This window comes from Tenebrio molitor, chromosome X (assembly GCF_963966145.1).
Source record: "Tenebrio molitor chromosome X, icTenMoli1.1, whole genome shotgun sequence".
Taxonomy (NCBI): Eukaryota; Metazoa; Arthropoda; class Insecta; order Coleoptera; family Tenebrionidae; genus Tenebrio; species Tenebrio molitor.
In genome coordinates, this window is record NC_091055.1 from 213060 (window position 1) to 232089 (window position 19030).

General features: G+C 40.6%; 1 protein-coding gene across 2 annotated transcripts; it reads left to right on the forward strand.

Annotated features, from left to right (window-relative positions):
* The first annotated feature begins 199 nt into the window (after positions 1-199).
* Positions 200-19021, forward strand: HUWE1 (HECT, UBA and WWE domain containing E3 ubiquitin protein ligase 1). 2 transcript variants are annotated; one of them, XM_069060489.1, is made up of 22 exons: positions 200-548; positions 955-1271; positions 1333-1572; positions 2231-2482; positions 2534-2805; positions 2857-3250; positions 3303-3404; positions 3729-4575; positions 4714-5462; positions 5517-6093; positions 6823-10131; positions 10181-10342; positions 13178-13325; positions 13375-13808; positions 13860-16186; positions 16248-16727; positions 16788-17307; positions 17359-17547; positions 17614-17935; positions 17997-18162; positions 18220-18410; positions 18470-19021. In XM_069060489.1, the coding sequence occupies exons 2-22, from the start codon at positions 1008-1010 to the stop codon at positions 18570-18572; spliced, it is 12048 nt and encodes a 4015-aa protein (XP_068916590.1). In that variant the 5' UTR covers positions 200-548; positions 955-1007; the 3' UTR covers positions 18573-19021. The 2 variants fall into 2 exon arrangements, with proteins under 2 accessions (XP_068916590.1, XP_068916591.1); XM_069060490.1 differs by lacking the exon at positions 200-548 and adding an exon at positions 664-815.
* The last annotated feature ends 9 nt before the right edge of the window (positions 19022-19030 follow it).

Below are 19030 nucleotides of genomic sequence, written 5' to 3' on the forward strand. Positions count from 1 at the left end.
AATTGGTGCCAATATATTACGTCACGGTACTGCCAACCAACATTTTAACAGCTGTGTTGTTAATATTACTTTTTCGGAGACGTGAGTCGTGACTTGTGAATTACCAGAATTGCGATATGTTGGAACGATTTGAAAATTTCGATGGTGAAACTGGTAACGTAAATTTTTTTCAGTGAAATTTATTTTTGGGTGTAGTGTTAGAACATTTTTTTGGTGACATTTCAGCGTTGGTAACAATGGTATTAGAGCACCTTTATTTTGTCGATTGGATTGTATTTTGTTAAAAATATTGAGAAAATAAAGCGGTTTGAAATTGAATTTGAATATGTTTTCGTGTCAAAGTGACGATAAAGTGAAATAAATTTGTTGCAATTTTGCGTTGAGTGAATAAACGTTTGGAAGTTCTTTGTTGGAACAGTTCAATGAAACTTGAGGGACATTGGTGAAGGAAATCAAATCAGGATTGTGGTGCGGTCATCCAATAACAGCAATATAACGATTTATTCATGTCATATACATGATTTTGTGTAGGGAGACTCAAATCTGAGGTATTTATAACACGATTTATTTTTATTAACTTTCGTGGTTGTCAGCATTTGTGAATTTGTTTGTCGGTTGTTTTCCAATATGGCCGATAGAGCGTATGTATTAAATTCGAGAATTTTAGTGGAAACCTCCAGAAAAATGATTCAACATTCTTAGATTCTCAGCTATAAAAAGCAAAGACATTGTTTGCGGCGTCTGGTGCAATCTATTAACTTCTTACAATGATTTTAGTTTAGAGTGACTAAGCGATTATTCGTGTGTTGCAATTGGTAAAGACTCATTTCATGTCATACTCTGTTTATAGTTCAAATATAATCAACAAAAACAACCTAATATTTGCACGAACTTTCGTATATTTCAAAATTGCGTCGTAGTTTTACCCGACCATTCACACAAAGTATGTTTCAGCTTTCTGAAAGCCCGAGCTTTAGTGTAATGCCCCTGTCTCAACATATGGCACAATGAAAATAGACAGGTCACGGGTGCGGAAAAGCACTTCAGATGTTCCTATCGAGTGCCAACAGCTTATTGAGAGGCTCCAAGCATGTTCCCGCACAGAACTGCTGGAAGAATTATCAAAAATTAACACATGGACTTTTGGGAAATGTGAACTACTACACTGGGCCTTGGTTCTTGACGTTTTTGATAAAATCCTAGGGGAAGCTGGACGAAAGTCATTTGAAAATAAATGGGCTCTGAATTGTGATACTCATTACAACAGCACAGTAAGTGTCACATTTTTTGTTTAATTTTTTTGTAATCTTACCAAATGTGTTTTTTTTGCAGGAAAAAAAATTATTACTATGGATTCTACACTTTACCACCCTGTTAATAGAACATTCGTTTTCGCGACATCTATACAATTCTTTAGAACACCTGTTGGTGCTCTTAGAGTCAAACGATATGTCAGTGGTTTTAGGAGTTTTAAATCTGTTGTACATGTTTTCCAAACGTAGCAATTTTATTTCGCGTTTGTCACCAGAAAAGAAAAATTCTCTATTGTCACGACTACACCACTTGGCAGAGGTATATGTTTGTGTTTTGTTTTTTGTTTTTTTTTTGTGTAAAAAAATCAATATTGTAGACAAACATTTTTTATAAACTCAATTCCTTTTGCTTAACAAAACATTACCTTCGCAGAAAAGGCGAAAACAATTTTTTTATGACTTTTTTTTGGATAGAAGCCAATTTTTTTATTTAAAAAAAAAAACGCTAAACGCTAAGGAGTGCAGGTATACACAGCCTAATAGTTTGTAGTACTTAGGTAATGTTGGAGTCTTTTAACGTTTACACAATGGTCCCTACCATAAAAACGAAAATTGAAATCACCAACTATACTAGAACATACAAAGTTTTTCTTGGCTCAAGAGATATCCATTTTTTTAAATGTCATATTGCGTTTCTTTTATTATTATTTTTTATAGATTAGTCATTAAAATTTCATAATAAGCGTGGATATTTTATGGCACTAAGAGGTTATTGTTTATAGAAATTTGAATAAAAAACTATAAATTGAACAGAGGTTTTTAAGACCTTTTTTTTCCAAATCGTCAAGAAGACGAGAAAATTTTTGAAAATATCATTTTTAATTAGATTATTGAGCAACTGTTTGCACTTTGACTTATGGATGCATTTAATTTTGAATGAAATGTTTCTTCAATGATTTTTGTAATTTTTTGTATAGAATTGGGGTGGAAAGGAGAACGGTTTTGGCCTCGCAGACTGTTGCAGAGCTGATCAACCATTGCCTTATTCAGCAACAACTTTGCACGTTGAGTTTCACAGAGAATTCGAGGATCCAAAGGACGCTTGTCCGAAAAATGGTAAAAACTCTTCTAACATTATCCACATTGAACACGTGGACAAGATCCATAAAACTCCTGCCGAAATTATGAAATCTTTACTGGGAATTTATTATGTGCCTCCAGATAAACAAGTACGCACTTTCGAAGTCTAATTATTGGATTCACCTCATTAAAATTTGTAGATGTGGCTGTTTACACATGTACGTTTGGCTCACCACTTCGCCGATTACAGCAACCGTCTTTTGTGTGTGCAAGCGAGGCTTCAGGCACTTTCCGTGCTTGTTTATTCCAACGCAATTCAGGATTCACCTCACAATCTGCTCTACACTGGCCTTCTTGAGGAGCTGGTCGAGTTGGTGGAAATGAAAGACTCCCATTTGGTCGAGATTCGCTCGGCAGCTCTCCGTACATTAACAGCCATAATACATCTAGACAGGAATCCGCATATTCCAAAGTAAAACGACATTTCAGTTCTCCATGTAAATATATGTATTTATTTTTTCAGAAAACCTGGATCTAGACTAAATAATATTATTGATGTAACAGGTGCTAGTCAGTACCATGGATTTTTGCCTCTCTTAGTTAGAAATTGTATCATAACTCTTACTAATCAAAACGGTGAGAATCAAAATAAAAAAGGCGACACAGACGGTAGCAAAAGTGAAGACGACGTGGAATGTGAAGACGGGAAAATGGAGAATAGCGATGTAACTATGAGTCCTCAACAGACTGTCGATCCAAACGCTAAATTTCCTTTGTCTCTTGCGACGGCCTTGTTTTCTTTTTTGTATCATTTAGCTAGTTACGAAGCGGGCGGTGAGGCTTTGGTCTCGTGTGGAATGATGGAATCGTTGTTGCAAGTTATCAACTGGCATGGGGTGGAATTAGAACATATTACCGTAGGGTTTTTGTTAAATCAAATGATTATATAATTAAATTCGTTTTTTGTAGTTTGTTACGAGAGCCGTTAGGGTCATCGATCTTATTACCAATATTGACATGCAAGCCTTTCAGACTCACGGTGGATTACAAAGTTTCATCAACCGTCTTGATGTAGGTAACAACCTGAGTTGTATAACGATACAAGTCGGAAAATGTAGCTTGATGCTTGGGAAGTGGATGCACAGTGAAAAAATAATGTGAAGTTGTGGGAAGAGACCCACTGTAAAGGAAGCCGCCTGAGGATTTTGGGTCTTGCAAGTCGGATTTCTCGTTCCATCTGCGCATCTCGAGTATCAAGCTACGTTTTGCGACTTGTTTATGTGTATTATTTGTCCCTCAGTGAAATTTTCCAAAAAAAAAAAATAGTTACATTATTGCAAATGTATTCAATATCTAAATGAAATTTCTTTTTGTGAGTCGAATATTTTGCTGTAGGTCGAAGTTAAATTGTGCAAAGATGAACAACTTTATGAAATCAAATCTACTGTTAGCGATCCTACTTTCTTGGAAGACAACGCGACTCCAGGACCTTCAAGTGAATCGGGTCATGAGAATACAGCAGAATGTACAAAACTGGTCGACTTGGAATATCATTCAGAAAACGTGGGAAAAACTTGTCTGCCCCAGAGGGCAGCTCTGCTCAAGTCGATGTTAAATTTTCTGAAAAAGGCACTGCAAGACTCGACTTTCTCCGATAACATTCGCCATTTGATGGAAGGGACTTTACCCAATTCATTGAAAAATATAATAGCAAATGCGGAGTATTACGGACCGTCTTTGTTTCTGTTGGCGACCGATGTTGTGACTGTTTACGTGTATCAAGAACCTTCTCTACTCTCGGCCCTTCAAGACAACGGTCTAATCGAAGTGGTTTTACATTCGTTGCTGATCAAAGAGATTCCGGCAACTCGCGAAGTTCTCGGTTCTCTACCGAATGTCTTTAGCGCCTTGTGTCTGAACAATCGCGGATTGCAGTCGTTTATCAAGTGTAAACCTTTTGAAAAGACCTTCAGTGTTTTACTCTCGCCTGATTATTTGCCAGCGATGCGAAGAAGACGTAGTTCAGAACCGATGGCAGATACCGCTTGCAATCTTGGAAACGCCATGGATGAGTTGATGCGTCATCAACCCAGTCTCAAAGCTGACGCAATCAAAGCGATTATTGACCTTCTCGAAGAATTAGTCAATTTGGGAACGGATCCTAAATACATCTGCTGGAAACCGCACAGCAAGTCGGAAGTGTCGCCTTCTAGCAGTACACGCTCGGCGACAAATACCGAAGGTGAGCTTTTTCGATATTATTCGATACTGTGAATTTTCAGACTAGTAACGTTTGGGAATTTTTATGCTTTGTACACATACTAACAATTTTTGATAAGTCAAGGGTCAAGATGTTTGAAAAAGTTTTTTTTGACGGAAGGTTCGTCCGACGAAGAAGACGAAGACGAAGAAGAAGCGTCTACGTCGTCACAAAACGCCCAAAACGACGCCCAAGTTCAACAAGAAAACAGCGAAAGGACTCCTATTGCTCTGATCGATTACATCTTAAACACGATGAAATTTATCGACGCCATTTTGAGCAATAATTCTACTGACGATCATTGTCGCGAGTTTGTTCAGCAAGGGGGTTTACGTCCTCTGTTGAAGATTCTCGGTTTGCCAAATTTACCGGTTAATTGTCCCGTAACAAATCCGGCACAAGCGGTCGCGACGGTGTGCAAGAGTATTTTGAACCTTGCTCACGAAACCAACTTGTTCAAAGAGGGTCTGGCTCAATTGAGCGAGGTCTTGGAAGTGTTGAAACCGATGTACACGAAATTGGACGTGCCGAGTGGCCCGAAATTGCTGCTAGAACTCGCTGGAGCCTCTAATGTCGAGAACGCATTTAATAACGCCAGCGTGACTCCGTTGTTGCACGCGATGGGGGCGGCGCACGGTTACATCATTATGTTGGTGCACGTTTGCCGCACGGGTCAAAGCGAAATTAGAAATTTGTCGCTACAAAATTGGGGCTCCGAGGAAGGTCTCAGAGTGATCAAAGGATTGGCAGATTTATACACTTCGCTGGTTTGGGAAAGCACTCTGCTTTTAGCCTACTGCAGCGAGGAGTACATTCCGTCGGACTTTACCAGAGAAGACATCGAAAAACTGAACGCTTTCTTTGATAAGGTCGGTGCAGTCGGTCACACGTACGGTACCAATGTTATCCATCGAATGTTTCAGTGTGAGAGTAGTAACACCGGAAGTGACAGCACAGTCAATGTTGCTTCAGCAATGGAGGCGTTAACAACAAATCCGCCAACAATATCGATGGACGTGGACCAAGAAGCGGTCACTCTCAATCTGAGCACGAGTCTCAAGTACATCAAACCTCTACTGGGAGCCTCCTCGAGGTTGGGTAGAGCTTTAGCAGAGTTGTTCGGATTACTCGTAAAGTTGTGCGTTGGATCACCTATTCGGCAGAGGAGAGGACAAAACATCATAGCTGCTCCTCCTCTGCCCACTCCTTACGCGCGCAGTGTTGCCACGGCGTTGAACGTGCTGCTCGCAGACGGACTGGATTACGAGAAATTGCCAGCTTGTCCACTGCTCAAGTCCCGAATTACTTTCCTCATTTGCAGCGTAGGTTTCACAAGTCCTATGCTGTTTGATGAGAAGAGGTATCCGTATCATCTCATGTTGAAAAAGTTTGTCGAGCTGGGAGGCCAGGCTACTTTTTTCAACACATTTCGTTGGGCCCTCACTGCCGGAGGAACTATTTCCATTGAAAAAGCGTTCGAACAAGGAGCTCTGCCAGAAGGTAGGAGGTGGTATTTCCTATTTTTGCTGAATTTTAATCAGACTTGACTTTTAAAGTAGTCCGGTCGTCTCAGTTTCTAGTCAATAGAGCAACTGATTTCTAAATTCGTACAATCAAAATTTTTCTACAATGATACAATCAAAATTTTATGATAAATTATTTCCGATTTATAAAGAAATAATCATTAAATATATAAGTTGACATTTTTAATCGGATCTTATTTTGACTCAAGAGTTGGTCGCGTTCCGTAGCATGTGGTGAGTCACGTGGTCGTCTGAACAATGGCTGGCACTTCCCGCATTAATAGCTGTTTATTCTTAGTTTTCGCAATTTTACTCTTTGGAATGCCCGGTAAGGATGGTAATTAAGGGTGCCAGCGAGTTCCTTAAGTCATTTTCATGAAATCAATGCTTTTTAACTGCACAATTTCATCTTTTATGTGCCCGCAAAATACCTGTCCATAAGATGCCATGTTATTCAGTCCATTTTCGAAAGCCTTTTATTCAAAATTTAACTCGGTAAGGCCCTTAAAAAATTTCGGATTTATATTCCAAATGTTACAAATTCAATGGTATCGATGTGACGACCGAACTACTTTAAATTAAAAAAAAAAAAAAAAAAACCATTCCCATCGTTGAAAATTTACCACACTTAAAATAGAGTGTACTTGGTATTTCAGTCAAATTTTGCATTTTATCCGTTGGAAAATTTAAATCGCGATTGTATCAGGTACAGCTGGATTTCTGGACGCTTGGTTGATGTTACTCGAGAAGATGGTGAACCCTAAAGCGATCCTCGAATCGCCTCACATAATATCGAACAGATCGGGTCAGAGTTCCACCTACAGAGCATACACCTTCGACCCACTAAAATATCTTATACAGATTCACAAATTGGCATTCGAGGCTGTAATGTTGTTGTGGGACAAAGCACCTATCGCATCTTACGGTACGCGCTTGTCTGAGAACATCTTAACAATTCTGCGACACATCCTAAGAGGGGAGAAAATAATCAAGGAGAAACTAAAAGCCGAAGAGAACACGTCGACGGACCTCAGCAGACCCAAAGCTACGAGTAGCAATTCTAGTCGCGAACCTGAAGTCAATCCGGAAAGTCTGAGTCAGCTAATGGACATGGGATTCTCGCGTGAACACGTCACCGATGCCTTATTGAACACTCTAACTGTCGAACAAGCTACCGACTACTTGCTCACAAATCCGCCATCTCTCTACCGCATACCTCAGTCATTCATGAATTCAGACGAGGACGATCAAATGATGCAAGCGATTGCAATTTCGTTGGGGGCGTCGAACAGCTTTCCCAGCGCATCCAAGAAGAAACAAGTGCAAGACGACGGCAAACCTTTGGCGGAGACTTTAATTGACGAATTCACCAATCACGCTCTCGAAGCGTGTCTCAAATTGTTGGAGGCCACACCAGAATCGGTTCACAAGATTTGTGAGTTACTAGTGACCATAATGAAACGCAACGGTCGCACTTTTAGGGACAGTCTGCTCGACACTCTGGTCAAAGAGATCTACGAGAGTGCCGAAAATGTTTGGTTATACTATCTACGAATCGAGAACGATCCTGAATATCCGAACGTTCCGGAGTCACCGTGTGCTTCACGGTTGGGAAATTTCATACACTTGTACATCTTATTTTTCGAGGTTTCTTCATATTTCGAGATGAAAATACCGTGTGCTTTGGCCGTACACAAACTTGGTTTGGTTAATCTCTTAATCAAACTTATTTGTCTCGTCGAAAAAGTTATGAGTCGAAGCGAGACTTTCACAGAACCGAAATGGTTAGCTTCATCGTTTCTTCTGATCGATGCGGTGTCTAAAGTTTCTACTTGTACACATCGGAAGAGAAACATGCATCTGAGTACTACACGGGTGTGGCGGTGGTTCCACTTAGAAACTGGTAAATGGGCGCCTTATTCGAACAGCAATAACAAATTGATCAATGATGCCTATTGGAACGGAGAACAAAGCGTCAGAGTGACTTGTGGACGGAGAAGATACACCGTCACTTTCTCCAATATGCTTCAATTGAACGACGAAAGTGGAAATAATCGACCGATATGTATGACCTTGATCAACTCGAGTCTAACGAGTTGTTCAGATGTTTTTGTAACAAATTCTGAGGAATCTTTGTACGCTGAACTGACCGAGAAAGAGGAGAAGAGGTGCAGCCTCGTACCCAATCTAGATAAATGTCAAGAAACAGAAATCGTAAGAGCTTGCGTCAGATTCATGCACATGCCAATAGACAAAGACCTTTTGCATTCGATTTTGCAAATCTGCATTCGACTGACTAGAGATTTTGGGTTGGCCAAAATTTTCGTGCAAGAAGGTGGTGTCAAGTGTTTGTTGAAGATGAAACAAGTGAGAGAGTTCGCAGGTTTCGGTATTTTAGCAACAATTTTGATCAGACACGCTCTCGAAGAGCCAAATACTTTGTCCTACGCTATGGAAAAAATAATCAGAGCGAGGACTCTATCCACTATACCTCCGTACTACAAGGAGTTGCTCTATTTGACGAGGCAAATAGGTGGCGCTGTTACACGCTCGTCAGAGACATTTTTCGAAGTCGCCAAAAATATTCTACGTATCGATACTGAAGTAAATCGCGAAGATGTAGATTCGGGGATTCCGGTGAAGACGGAGCCACCTACTCGGACCAGAGCGCCACCTCTAGAAGAGATCGTCTCAAATGAAGTGATTTGTGATTTATTGAACGCACTCTTGAAGCCTTTAGAGTTCGTAGACGAAACCCAGCCTCAAAATTCGCCGCAGAACAGCGCACAGACCACCAACAAAACCACCACGGATAATTTGAGCGGCGACATTGACGATTCCGGTCCCGGTACTCCAGCGTCGAGGACTCAGACTGACGCCAATTCGGAAAATCGCAGCGATTCTGAGCAGAAAAAGAAGAAAATGATGTTGCCTAAATCCGTTATTTTGAAAATTTTGGGTGACGCCGTGGTGTCCTACGGTCCGGTAGCGCGGATCATAACTGAATATACGTACAAGGCTGGATCTGCCGATTGCATAAAAGAGGACTGCACGGCTTTGGCTTTCATTCTTGATAAAATATTACCAGAAACTGAAAACATCTCGGATTCGGATTGTTCGACAATGTGTCGCATGTTAATAGCAGCCATAGCAAGTTCTAATCATTCTCCTGAAGCTCAATTTACTCTGGTTAGTGAAGTACGAGCCGCCCTCCTGCGAGCTTTGTTAATGCCCGAATCGACAGAGAAACACAGTCAAGTGCAATTAATCGCCGGAATTATCTCGATAATGATCGACAATTGTCCTTCGTCACAAGCTAGAGTGAAGTCACAACCACCGACACCTCAGATGAACAACATCGTCAGACTGATGATTCGCAAATCACTGTTCAACGATTTGGCTCGCGTACCTCATTATCTGGACTTGTCTTCGCCGAATACACCGTTTACGGTGAACGCTTGTCTAAAATCTCTGGAGGCGCTGTCGAGGATCGTCAATCAACCGGTTCCGGCGAACATCCAAAAGAGCAAGAAGAATCAACAAGCGACTGATGAGAGTGCGGGAACACAAAGCGGAACGTCCACCGAAGGAACCAACGCTCAACGAGAAGTGGTCATAGACGATTCCGTAGTGATCGAAGATTCGGAAAATACCGAACACGATATCGCTGTTGTCACTTCGACAATCGAAGTTGAAGCCAACGAGAACGAGAACGTTCTGGTACACATGATCGATCAGTTACTCGAACAAGGCAACGACAACAATCAGAGCTTTAGCGATGTCGCTTCCTCCAGAAATCACACAATGGATATCGACGAAGACGGAAATCTGACGTTCGAACACGAACGCGACGCCACTGAAGAATTGATGAGTACGGATTCGGGAGAGTCCGATTCGAATCCTTCCGATCAGGTCGAGGACGAAGAGAACGACGACAATGAAGTAGATGATGAAAATATTGACGATGCTGACGACACCAATTACGACGACGAAGACGCCAGCGACAGAAGGAGAGGTAATTTGTGTTCTTACGGAAGTTGTAAATATATTAACGGTGTGCTTAGCTTCTTACATGGATCGAAACGATGACGTCCTAATGATCCAGTACACGAATCCCGGAGCGGAAAATGAAGTGGTAACCAGAATGGTTGCTTACCCGATGGGGGATCACGCAGCTTTTCCAATGCCTCTATTTGACGAGATCAACAATAGCAGTGACCATACTGGTAATTAGTTTACACAATTTCACACCTTAAATAAATTTCTACTGGTGTAGATATAGTGCGTGGCCACTACTTATGGAATAAATTCAGTAATTTCAAAACTAATGACATTTGTCGAAAACCCTGAAACAGGTCAATTTTGATTTCTCATAATGCTTATTTTCAGTTGCTTCACTTGTTCCTAACGTCATCCATTTTTCAGCTATGACGTGACACTCCATTTTTTTAATGCAATGCCATACTTTTTGTTTCTGTTTTGTATAGTACTCTAACAGCCTTTGTAACAAATCCTACATGATATCTTTTTATGTACAGGCTGTTTCCTAAAAAACGCCGCAAACCGTAGCTCTGTTATTTATTGTCCGATTTTAATAAACAAAAGAAGCAGTACAATGGTTAAAAAAATACTACAAAACGGCTTAGTTTTTTATTTTTTTCAACATTAACTGTTATGTCAAATAAGTGTCACTTTGTTTTTTTAAATGGAAACATATTTATTTATTTTTATTATAGTAGAGAATTTTTTTGTGATTTCAACGATGTCTAAGGGTACGTTTATGTTGGAGCTGTGATAAACGATAAGAGCGATAGCAGCGACACTAGCAGTGCGAAAATCACTTCCATACTAGGTGTTTTATAGTGGAGCTTCGATAATAGCAAAGACCTTTGCTCTGCATGCAGAACTTGATAGATCTTACACATCCCGACATGTGTGATTCTGGGGACGAAATGCTTTTTTCAAGTGCTGTTACTTTACACACCCTATAAATACCCAAAAGCACGTTTTTGGAGGGTTTCATCATCTGTACAAAGAATTAAGGCAACGTCCTGCAAAATTCTTCGCATCTGTTATGATGATTTCAATTTTTTGGTTCCACACGGGGGGCCTGACAAATATTTTACTAATTAACCTGTCGATATCCATCCCGAACAAATTTGATAAAAGCAAAGAAAATAGACAAATCATTTATCGCTGCTCGGCCACCAAGCGTTGCTCAACGCGTCGCTCCAACATAAACGCCTTAATACAAACCAATGACAATCATTCTCTCTGCTTCGCTAATATCCCTGCTCTTATCGTTTATCACAGCTCCAACATAAACACACCCTAACACGTTGACTTTTGTGCAATAAAAATACAACAAAATTAAAAAAAAAAATATTTTACGTGCGCTTGATTTTTTTTTTCAAATTCACTAATAAAACATGGTAACGTAATAAAACTTTTTATTTATTTTCTTGAATTTTTATTGCACAAAAGTCAACGTGTTAGAACATCATTGAAATCAGAAAAATCAAGCCGTTTTGTAGTGTTTTTTAACCATTGTATCGTTTCTTTTGTTTATTAAAATCGGACAATAAATAACGGAGCTACGGCTTGCGGCGTTTTTTAGGAAACAGCCTGCATATATTTATATTTAAAAAAAATGCGTATGACGTCACAGCTCTGAAGAAGAGGGTGTCACAAATAGGTGCAATAATTTCAAACCAGCGTGCTTTAAAATAAAAGTTGACCTGTTTTGACGTTTTACAAAAATATTCGTTTTGAAATTACTCAATTTACAATCTAATAATAATTTCGGTTAATTTTCAACAAAGGAAATATGTGTTAAAATTACATTTTTTAACTTAAGGTAGTTTTATTATTACTAATTGAAACTTCAATGTCTAAAATATCTGTATTTTAAATTTCATAAAAATTCGTTGGCAAATAACCGAGAGCTCGAAAGTCTTAGCTGAAACACCTGTATACAACGTGTCTCAGAAAAAAGTACATTAATTTTAAAGGGTAATAGAACTCGTTAATAGCAGCAATATATTTAAATATATTTTTTTCCTAAACCTTGCAGTTTATCCAATTAAAATTATTGAAAGATTTGACACAAATTTCGTTACCCGCCTATGGGGATTACTTGCTTCGCCGATGTCGATAAGCGAAGAACAAAAAACAAATGCAAGAAAACTTTCAATTGTTTCTTGCTAACTTTTACACAACTCCTGCGCTCGTCACTGTGCTGTGACCTATAATGATAACGGTGGAATAGAAAAAAGAGAATCATTTGGTAGATATTCAATGAAAACAATTTTAATAACAAATATTTTAAACTGACCTAAGATAACAAAATGTCTCCTAAAATTAGTGTATTAATCCGTAAAAATTCTCATGAAGTAATTTGAGTAATCACTAATCATTACACGAAGTGTTCAAAGTGACCGCCGTTATTGTCAATGACGAAATGATTCTTCCACTCTTACTAACATACCTCTGTTGTTGCGAATTGTTGTGGCAGCATTTTACACCCGTTCGATCGGATATACCAAGTCCTTCATGTACCCCCACAAGAAGAAGTCACCTGGGCTTGAGGAGCACTCCCGCACGATTCACCATACACCAACACAACACCTATGTATTCACTATTCGAAAATAAACACGCCATTTTCACAAAATTTCAGCTTAAATCACAGAATCAACACGTAAACACCTGCCTTTTGGCGTGGTATAAAACTAACTGAAAATGTAATCATCGTGTCTCTACCTCGGCCGCGGAGCGAAAAAACTTTATTCTAAAAACACAATGTTTTGTGCTGATTTAAAAAAACTATTATTTCACGATCACTGTCATTGGGTTAAATAACTAGAAAATACGAGTAAAGAGACAGCTCATCAATTTATGGGGGGGTAAAATACTGAAATGAAAATTATATTTCGAAAAAATGATAGAAACATAAAAATTTTGTTGTTCTTGACCAGAACTATCACTGGTTAAAATTAATGTACTTATTTCTGGGACACGTTGTATATAAAATCAGTATTTTTTTTAATGATGAATTTTCTAGGTCCCATAGTGCATCCCTTGTTGCTCTCCCGCAACACTTCTGAGAGCAACTCTAGCACGGTTACACGCACTCAACGCGTGACCAGAGCTAGACGTTATCAGTACTTGTTCAATCCGAGAAATCCCAACCCTCCAGTCATCTTGCAACGGTAATAACGTCACAATCTGTGAAAACTGTAATTGTTTGATTTTGTTTAGGTTGTTGGGACCTCACGAACCTCAAGTTACTTTGGCCTCGGCGAATAGTATCCTGGGGGGGCCTCCAGAAATGCGCGAGTCTGCTCGTTTAGTGGTGATGGATAATTTTGGTCTGTTACCTTCTCACGAAGAACAGATCGATTTTGTCGATCAATCTGGTTATCTTTTCGGACCGAGCTTAGCGGCGACATTGAATCACATTTCACCGGTCTTGCATTGGTGGAATATCGAGTCTAAATGTCTGGATTACGAATCCGTTTACGACTCGACGACAGAAGTGTGCAACAAATTAATCCCAATTTTGATCAAACACAGAAACATCGAAGTGATCGACAAGAGGAAGTCGCACGCGGAGGCGTTGAGGCGCTTCACTTTTACCCAAGATGATTACATCAAACCGGTTGAAGATTCTGCAGAACCGAACGCCACTGACGGTAAGTTTTAGGTTCACAAGTCGTAAATTATTGTTACCGAGAGTTTTTCAGGAACTGACGAAGACATAGACGGCGTCCCACTTGAGACTTCCGATACTTCAAACGATGACCGGTCAGAGACCAACAACAGGATGGAGTCGTCGACGTTTATTGGATTTGACAGTGGGACAGAACAAGTACGTAGAAATTCACGTCCAATTCCTGTCAGATCCGACACGGTGAGACACAATACGGAAGAAAACAATGAAAGTGGGAACAGTGAGCGCAACGGAAGTTCAGTAAATCAGTTCGAGATACCGACGTTGTCACCGTACATACCGCCGCCTCGTTTGACTACAATGTTCCCAAGGGGCGTGCTACATTCTCCTGATATAGTAGAACATTCAGACCGTTCAGTAAATCCGTTCGAGATACCTGATTTAGTAGAACATTCAGACCAAGAAAATAATGAAGAGAACTCGTCCCGAGACAACGAGGAAGACAATGTCTTCTATTGTAGCAGAAACCGTCCATCGTGCGGATCAGTTGGTGATTTATTCGAAGAGACGCTCAACACACAAATCAGTTCACTTTCTAATTCTGAGAGAGATCCCATACCCACTGAAGAAAACGCAACTGCGAATTCGCTACCAGAGCCCGAAGAGATTTTAGGATCGTCGTTGACAGCAGTACCCCAACAAACCACTAATAATATAACCAGTACCACTAACATCAACACCATCACTACCACCACCACTACTACCACTACTACGACCGCGACTAACAGCGAACCAGGACCTAGTTCAGATCAAACCGAAGAGATTCCAGACGGTGTCGATCCCTCTTTCCTGGAAGCTTTACCACCAGATATGAGACAGGAAGTGTTGGAACAACATCGAATCTTGCGACTCCAACAACGCATCGCTTCCAGAACTGAAAATACGGAGACCGCTACCGGCACTTCGACCGAAGTGAGTCCTGAATTTTTAGCAGCTTTACCACCTTCGTTGCAAGAAGAAGTCTTGTCGCAACAAAGACTAGAACAACAAAGACAAGCCGCGGCACAAGCCAATCCGAACGAACCGGTCGACGCGGGTGCGTTCTTCGAGACGTTGCAACCTTCGCTCAGAACGATGATCTTATCGGACATGGAGGACTCTCAGATGTCCGCTTTACCACCGGACTTGGCAGCCGAAGCACAGACATTGCGAAGAGATTGGGAGGCGAGAAATCGTCAAATGGTCCAAGAAAGGATTTTACAAAGCAATTTAACCAGTATCATAAGACATTCGACCAGGACACGACAACCTCTTCATCATTCTGGACATCTTCATCGAGCACAGTGGACTCACTGGAACAGGGACTTCATGAACAATCCCGTCACATCCAGTCCGCCTCTGAAAATCAGAGGAAGGCAACTGTTGGACCACGAAGGACTTTCTTGTCTTCTGGTTCTTTTATTTACGGACGATCCACATTTGGGAAAATTGAGACTGCACAGAGTCATCAGGAATTTATGTTACCACGCTCCGACGCGCGAATGGATAGTGAATGCGTTGTTGTCGATCATAGACAAGAGTGTGCACGTCAAACCTGACGAAAATCTCAACAAACCCGTGCGGAAGATGCCGAAACCTGGACCTCTGTCTAGTAAATTGATGACAGATTCGAAACTTTTACAGAACAACGGAAACTGGTTGAACATTCGAATGGAAGCGGCTCTGGGGTGTTCCGCTAACGTATTCATAGTAAATAGAACCGGAACTGGAAAAAGAAGCGACAGGTCTTCGTCTGCGAGCATCACCATCCATCCCCAAGCTGCCCCCATAGTTTGTAGAAATGCATTAGACTTGTTTACTTCTCTAGCAAAAGCTTTTCCGTCGTGTTTGCTCCCGATCAAGTGCATCAGAGACGACAGAGAAGACAAAAATAATCTGTCTCCTGTCAGGGTCAAAACAGACGGATCTTGCGACTTTTGGGACATTCTCTTGAAATTAGATTCGGTCAGTACGAAAAAAGGGAAGAGTATTCCGAAAAGCAGCAGCAGCACATCGTCCGTCGAATCAGATAATAAAGTTGTTAGTTTTGAACAATCCGTATTCGGTCAGTTGCTGAATATGTTGTCTTCACCGGTTGTGAATAGAAATACCCAACTCACAGATAATTTGTTGAGGTTACTGTCTGTGATAACTTCAGGTATGCCAGAATTAGCCAAACCTCCTAACGTTCCAATGAAATCCAAGAGTAAGCATCAAAAAATCGAGAATCTTACGCCGACAAACGCACTACATTTGGCTGTCAACGTAATCACCTACAAAAACTGTTCCGAGGAAGGACTCGAATTCATCACTAATCTGCTCCTGAATCTGGCGAGTTCTACACTAGAAATGAGCTACATGGTGAGTAAGGGAGTGGTCGAGTGATACGATGATGTTTTTTTTTTTTTTTTTTTTCGTTTAGATTTTAAATTTGCTGTTGACCGGGGCCGTACGCATCGGTGAAATCGTGAGAGAACAGATTCAAGAGATGCTGAAAGAACTCAGAGATTTGAATAATGCCCAAAAGCGAAAAATCACGAACGACGAGATGGGTGGTCCTTCCACATCTAAAGGAACAATAGCAAACAGGTTTACCAAAGAAACTGTGATCATCACTGCATCTACCAAAGTAAAGGCTTCATGCGAGCTTCAGTTACCTTCCATGGTGCCTTTAACTTCGAAGTCTTCGAGTCAGCTATTTTTCTTGAGGGTGTTACGTGTCATTGTACAAATACGCAACTCATTTAAACAGAACGTGAAAAGAAGCGAGGCCTCCTGGTGTTACGACATACCCGCCTTAAGCGATCAACTGAGCAGCATCGATAGTCTTTGGGAAACGTTAAGTCAGTGCCTTTCCGAATTGGAGCATACTCCAGATCACCATGCCGTCCTCGTACTGCAGGTAGAGACGGTTTTGTCCGTTGGTGTTGAGTCGCTCAATACAACACTTGTCTCGTTTCAGCCCGCTGTGGAGGCATTCTTCCTCGTTCACTCCCCCCAGCAAGGGCCGTCGAAGAAGACTCCACAAGACACCGAGCAGCAGAGTTCCTCTCAAGCGAACGAAAGTCAGTCGTCGGCCAACCCCACCGATCCACCTCAAGCTTCCGAAACAAAATTCGTCAACACCGAAGTAGAACTGAACACAAACGAGACGAACACGAAAGCAGCCGTACCACCAGAACAACAGAAGTTTTTGGGTTTCGCCGAGAAGCACAGGAGAGTGTTGAATCAGATTTTGAGACAGAGCACGTCGCATCTGGCTGACGGTCCGTTCGCGGTGCTCGTCGATCACACCAGAATTTTAGATTTTGACATCAAGCGGAGATACTTCAGGTCGGAGTTGGAGAGGATGGACCAGGGGATAAGGAGAGAGGAGACGGCAGTTCACGTACGTAGAAGTCATATTTTCGAAGATTCTTTCAGGGAGTTATACAGACGTTCCCCCGAAGAGTGGAAGAACAGGTTTTATATCGTCTTTGAAGGTGAGTTAAGTTAGGCTAGTGTGAAAGAAAGGATGGAACGAGTGATTTCAGACGAAGAGGGGCAAGACGCTGGAGGTTTGTTGAGAGAGTGGTACGTCATCATCTCGCGTGATATCTTCAATCCCATGTATGCCTTGTTCACTGTCTCACCCGGTGATAGGGTCACTTACATGATCAATTCGGCCAGCCATTACAATCCTAACCATCTTTGTTATTACAAGTTCGTTGGGAGAGTTATCGGTGAGTCTTCACTTTGTGTTTAAAATACATGATTATCTAGCTCACTAACTCGGTTGATTTTTGCAGCTAAAGCTATATATGACAATAAATTACTTGAATGTTACTTTACGCGGTCATTTTACAAGCACATTTTGGGTATTCCGGTGAAATATACAGACATGGAGAGTGAAGATTACAGTTTTTATAGGGGTTTAGTTTATCTAATGGAAAATAATATAAATAACTTAGGACTTGACCTAACATTTAGTACAGAAATCAACGAGTTTGGAGTCACGGAAACCAGGGACTTGATCGTGAACGGGAGACACGTCCCGGTCACTGAAGAAACGAAAATGGAGTATATTCGACTTTCCTGCCAAATGAAGATGACAGGGGCCATAAAACAACAGTAATTCACTTATTTGTCCTCACGTTGTCCCGATCAACTCTCTGATTGCTGATTATTTCAGATTGAACGCATTTTTGGACGGGTTTTATGATATTATTCCTATGCGCCTAATTTCGATTTTTAACGAGCAAGAACTTGAATTGCTTATTTCAGGATTACCAAATGTAGATATAGATGATTTGAAAGCGAACACTGAGTACCACAAGTACCAAGCGAATTCTCTTCAGGTTCGTAGTTTGAATTAAACGTGCGTGTAGAGTTTGGGTAAGTGAGATTGTGTGCAGATTCAATGGTTCTGGCGCGCGTTGAGGTCCTTCGATCAGGCAGACAGAGCAAAGTTCCTTCAGTTTGTGACTGGAACGTCAAAGGTTCCGCTACAAGGATTCGCAGCTCTCGAGGGCATGAACGGTGTACAAAAGTTCCAAATCCACAGGGATGATCGTTCGACAGATAGATTACCGTCTGCGCACACTTGGTACGTAATAGAGTATGATGGGCGAGTCGTACTTGTGCGTAACGAGTGTATTGTTGCAGCTTCAACCAACTGGATCTTCCTGTGTACGAAACGTACGACAAGTTGCGCTCGTACCTGTTAAAGGCTATTCATGAGTGTTCTGAAGGCTTCGGCTTTGCTTAAATAATTATTTATATTTAAGACTGATAAAAGTGTTAATTTTTGTTAATATCAAAGTAGGTAGTCACTATGTAAATAAGATATATCTCCTACTGTACAAAAAGAACTCATTGTAATATAAACAAATTGTTTTCATTTTGATATGAACAGCAGTTGAGTTAAATGTATGTGTACTTCAATTGCATTAACGTGTAAATTTATAATTCGAAGTCACATGTATTTTTGTAAAGGGCCTTTACGGCAATTTGAGCGTGATAGAATGAATTTGATTTGTAAGTCAGATTCACTCCTTCTTATTAATATTATTTTAGTATTCAGTTGTTACATTATCCTAGTTTTTTAAATACCGTTTATTTTGTACAAGTTTCGTTTCTGGTTTACTTTTTTTTTTTACATTTTAAATGTTGTAGTAATCCAGTTTTCTCATATTTAATAAATTTTTCTTAACATCACTCCGATTT

Bases quoted from the DNA above. Each gene is read 5' to 3' on its own strand.
- HUWE1 (XM_069060489.1), top strand. From the start codon at position 1,008: ATGAAAATAGACAGGTCACGGGTGCGGAAAAGCACTTCAGATGTTCCT. The intron at 4,576-4,713 runs GTGAGCTTTTTC...TTTTGACGGAAG, and splicing joins CTCGGCGACAAATACCGAAG to GTTCGTCCGACGAAGAAGAC. The intron at 16,728-16,787 runs GTAGAGACGGTT...GTCTCGTTTCAG, and splicing joins ATGCCGTCCTCGTACTGCAG to CCCGCTGTGGAGGCATTCTT.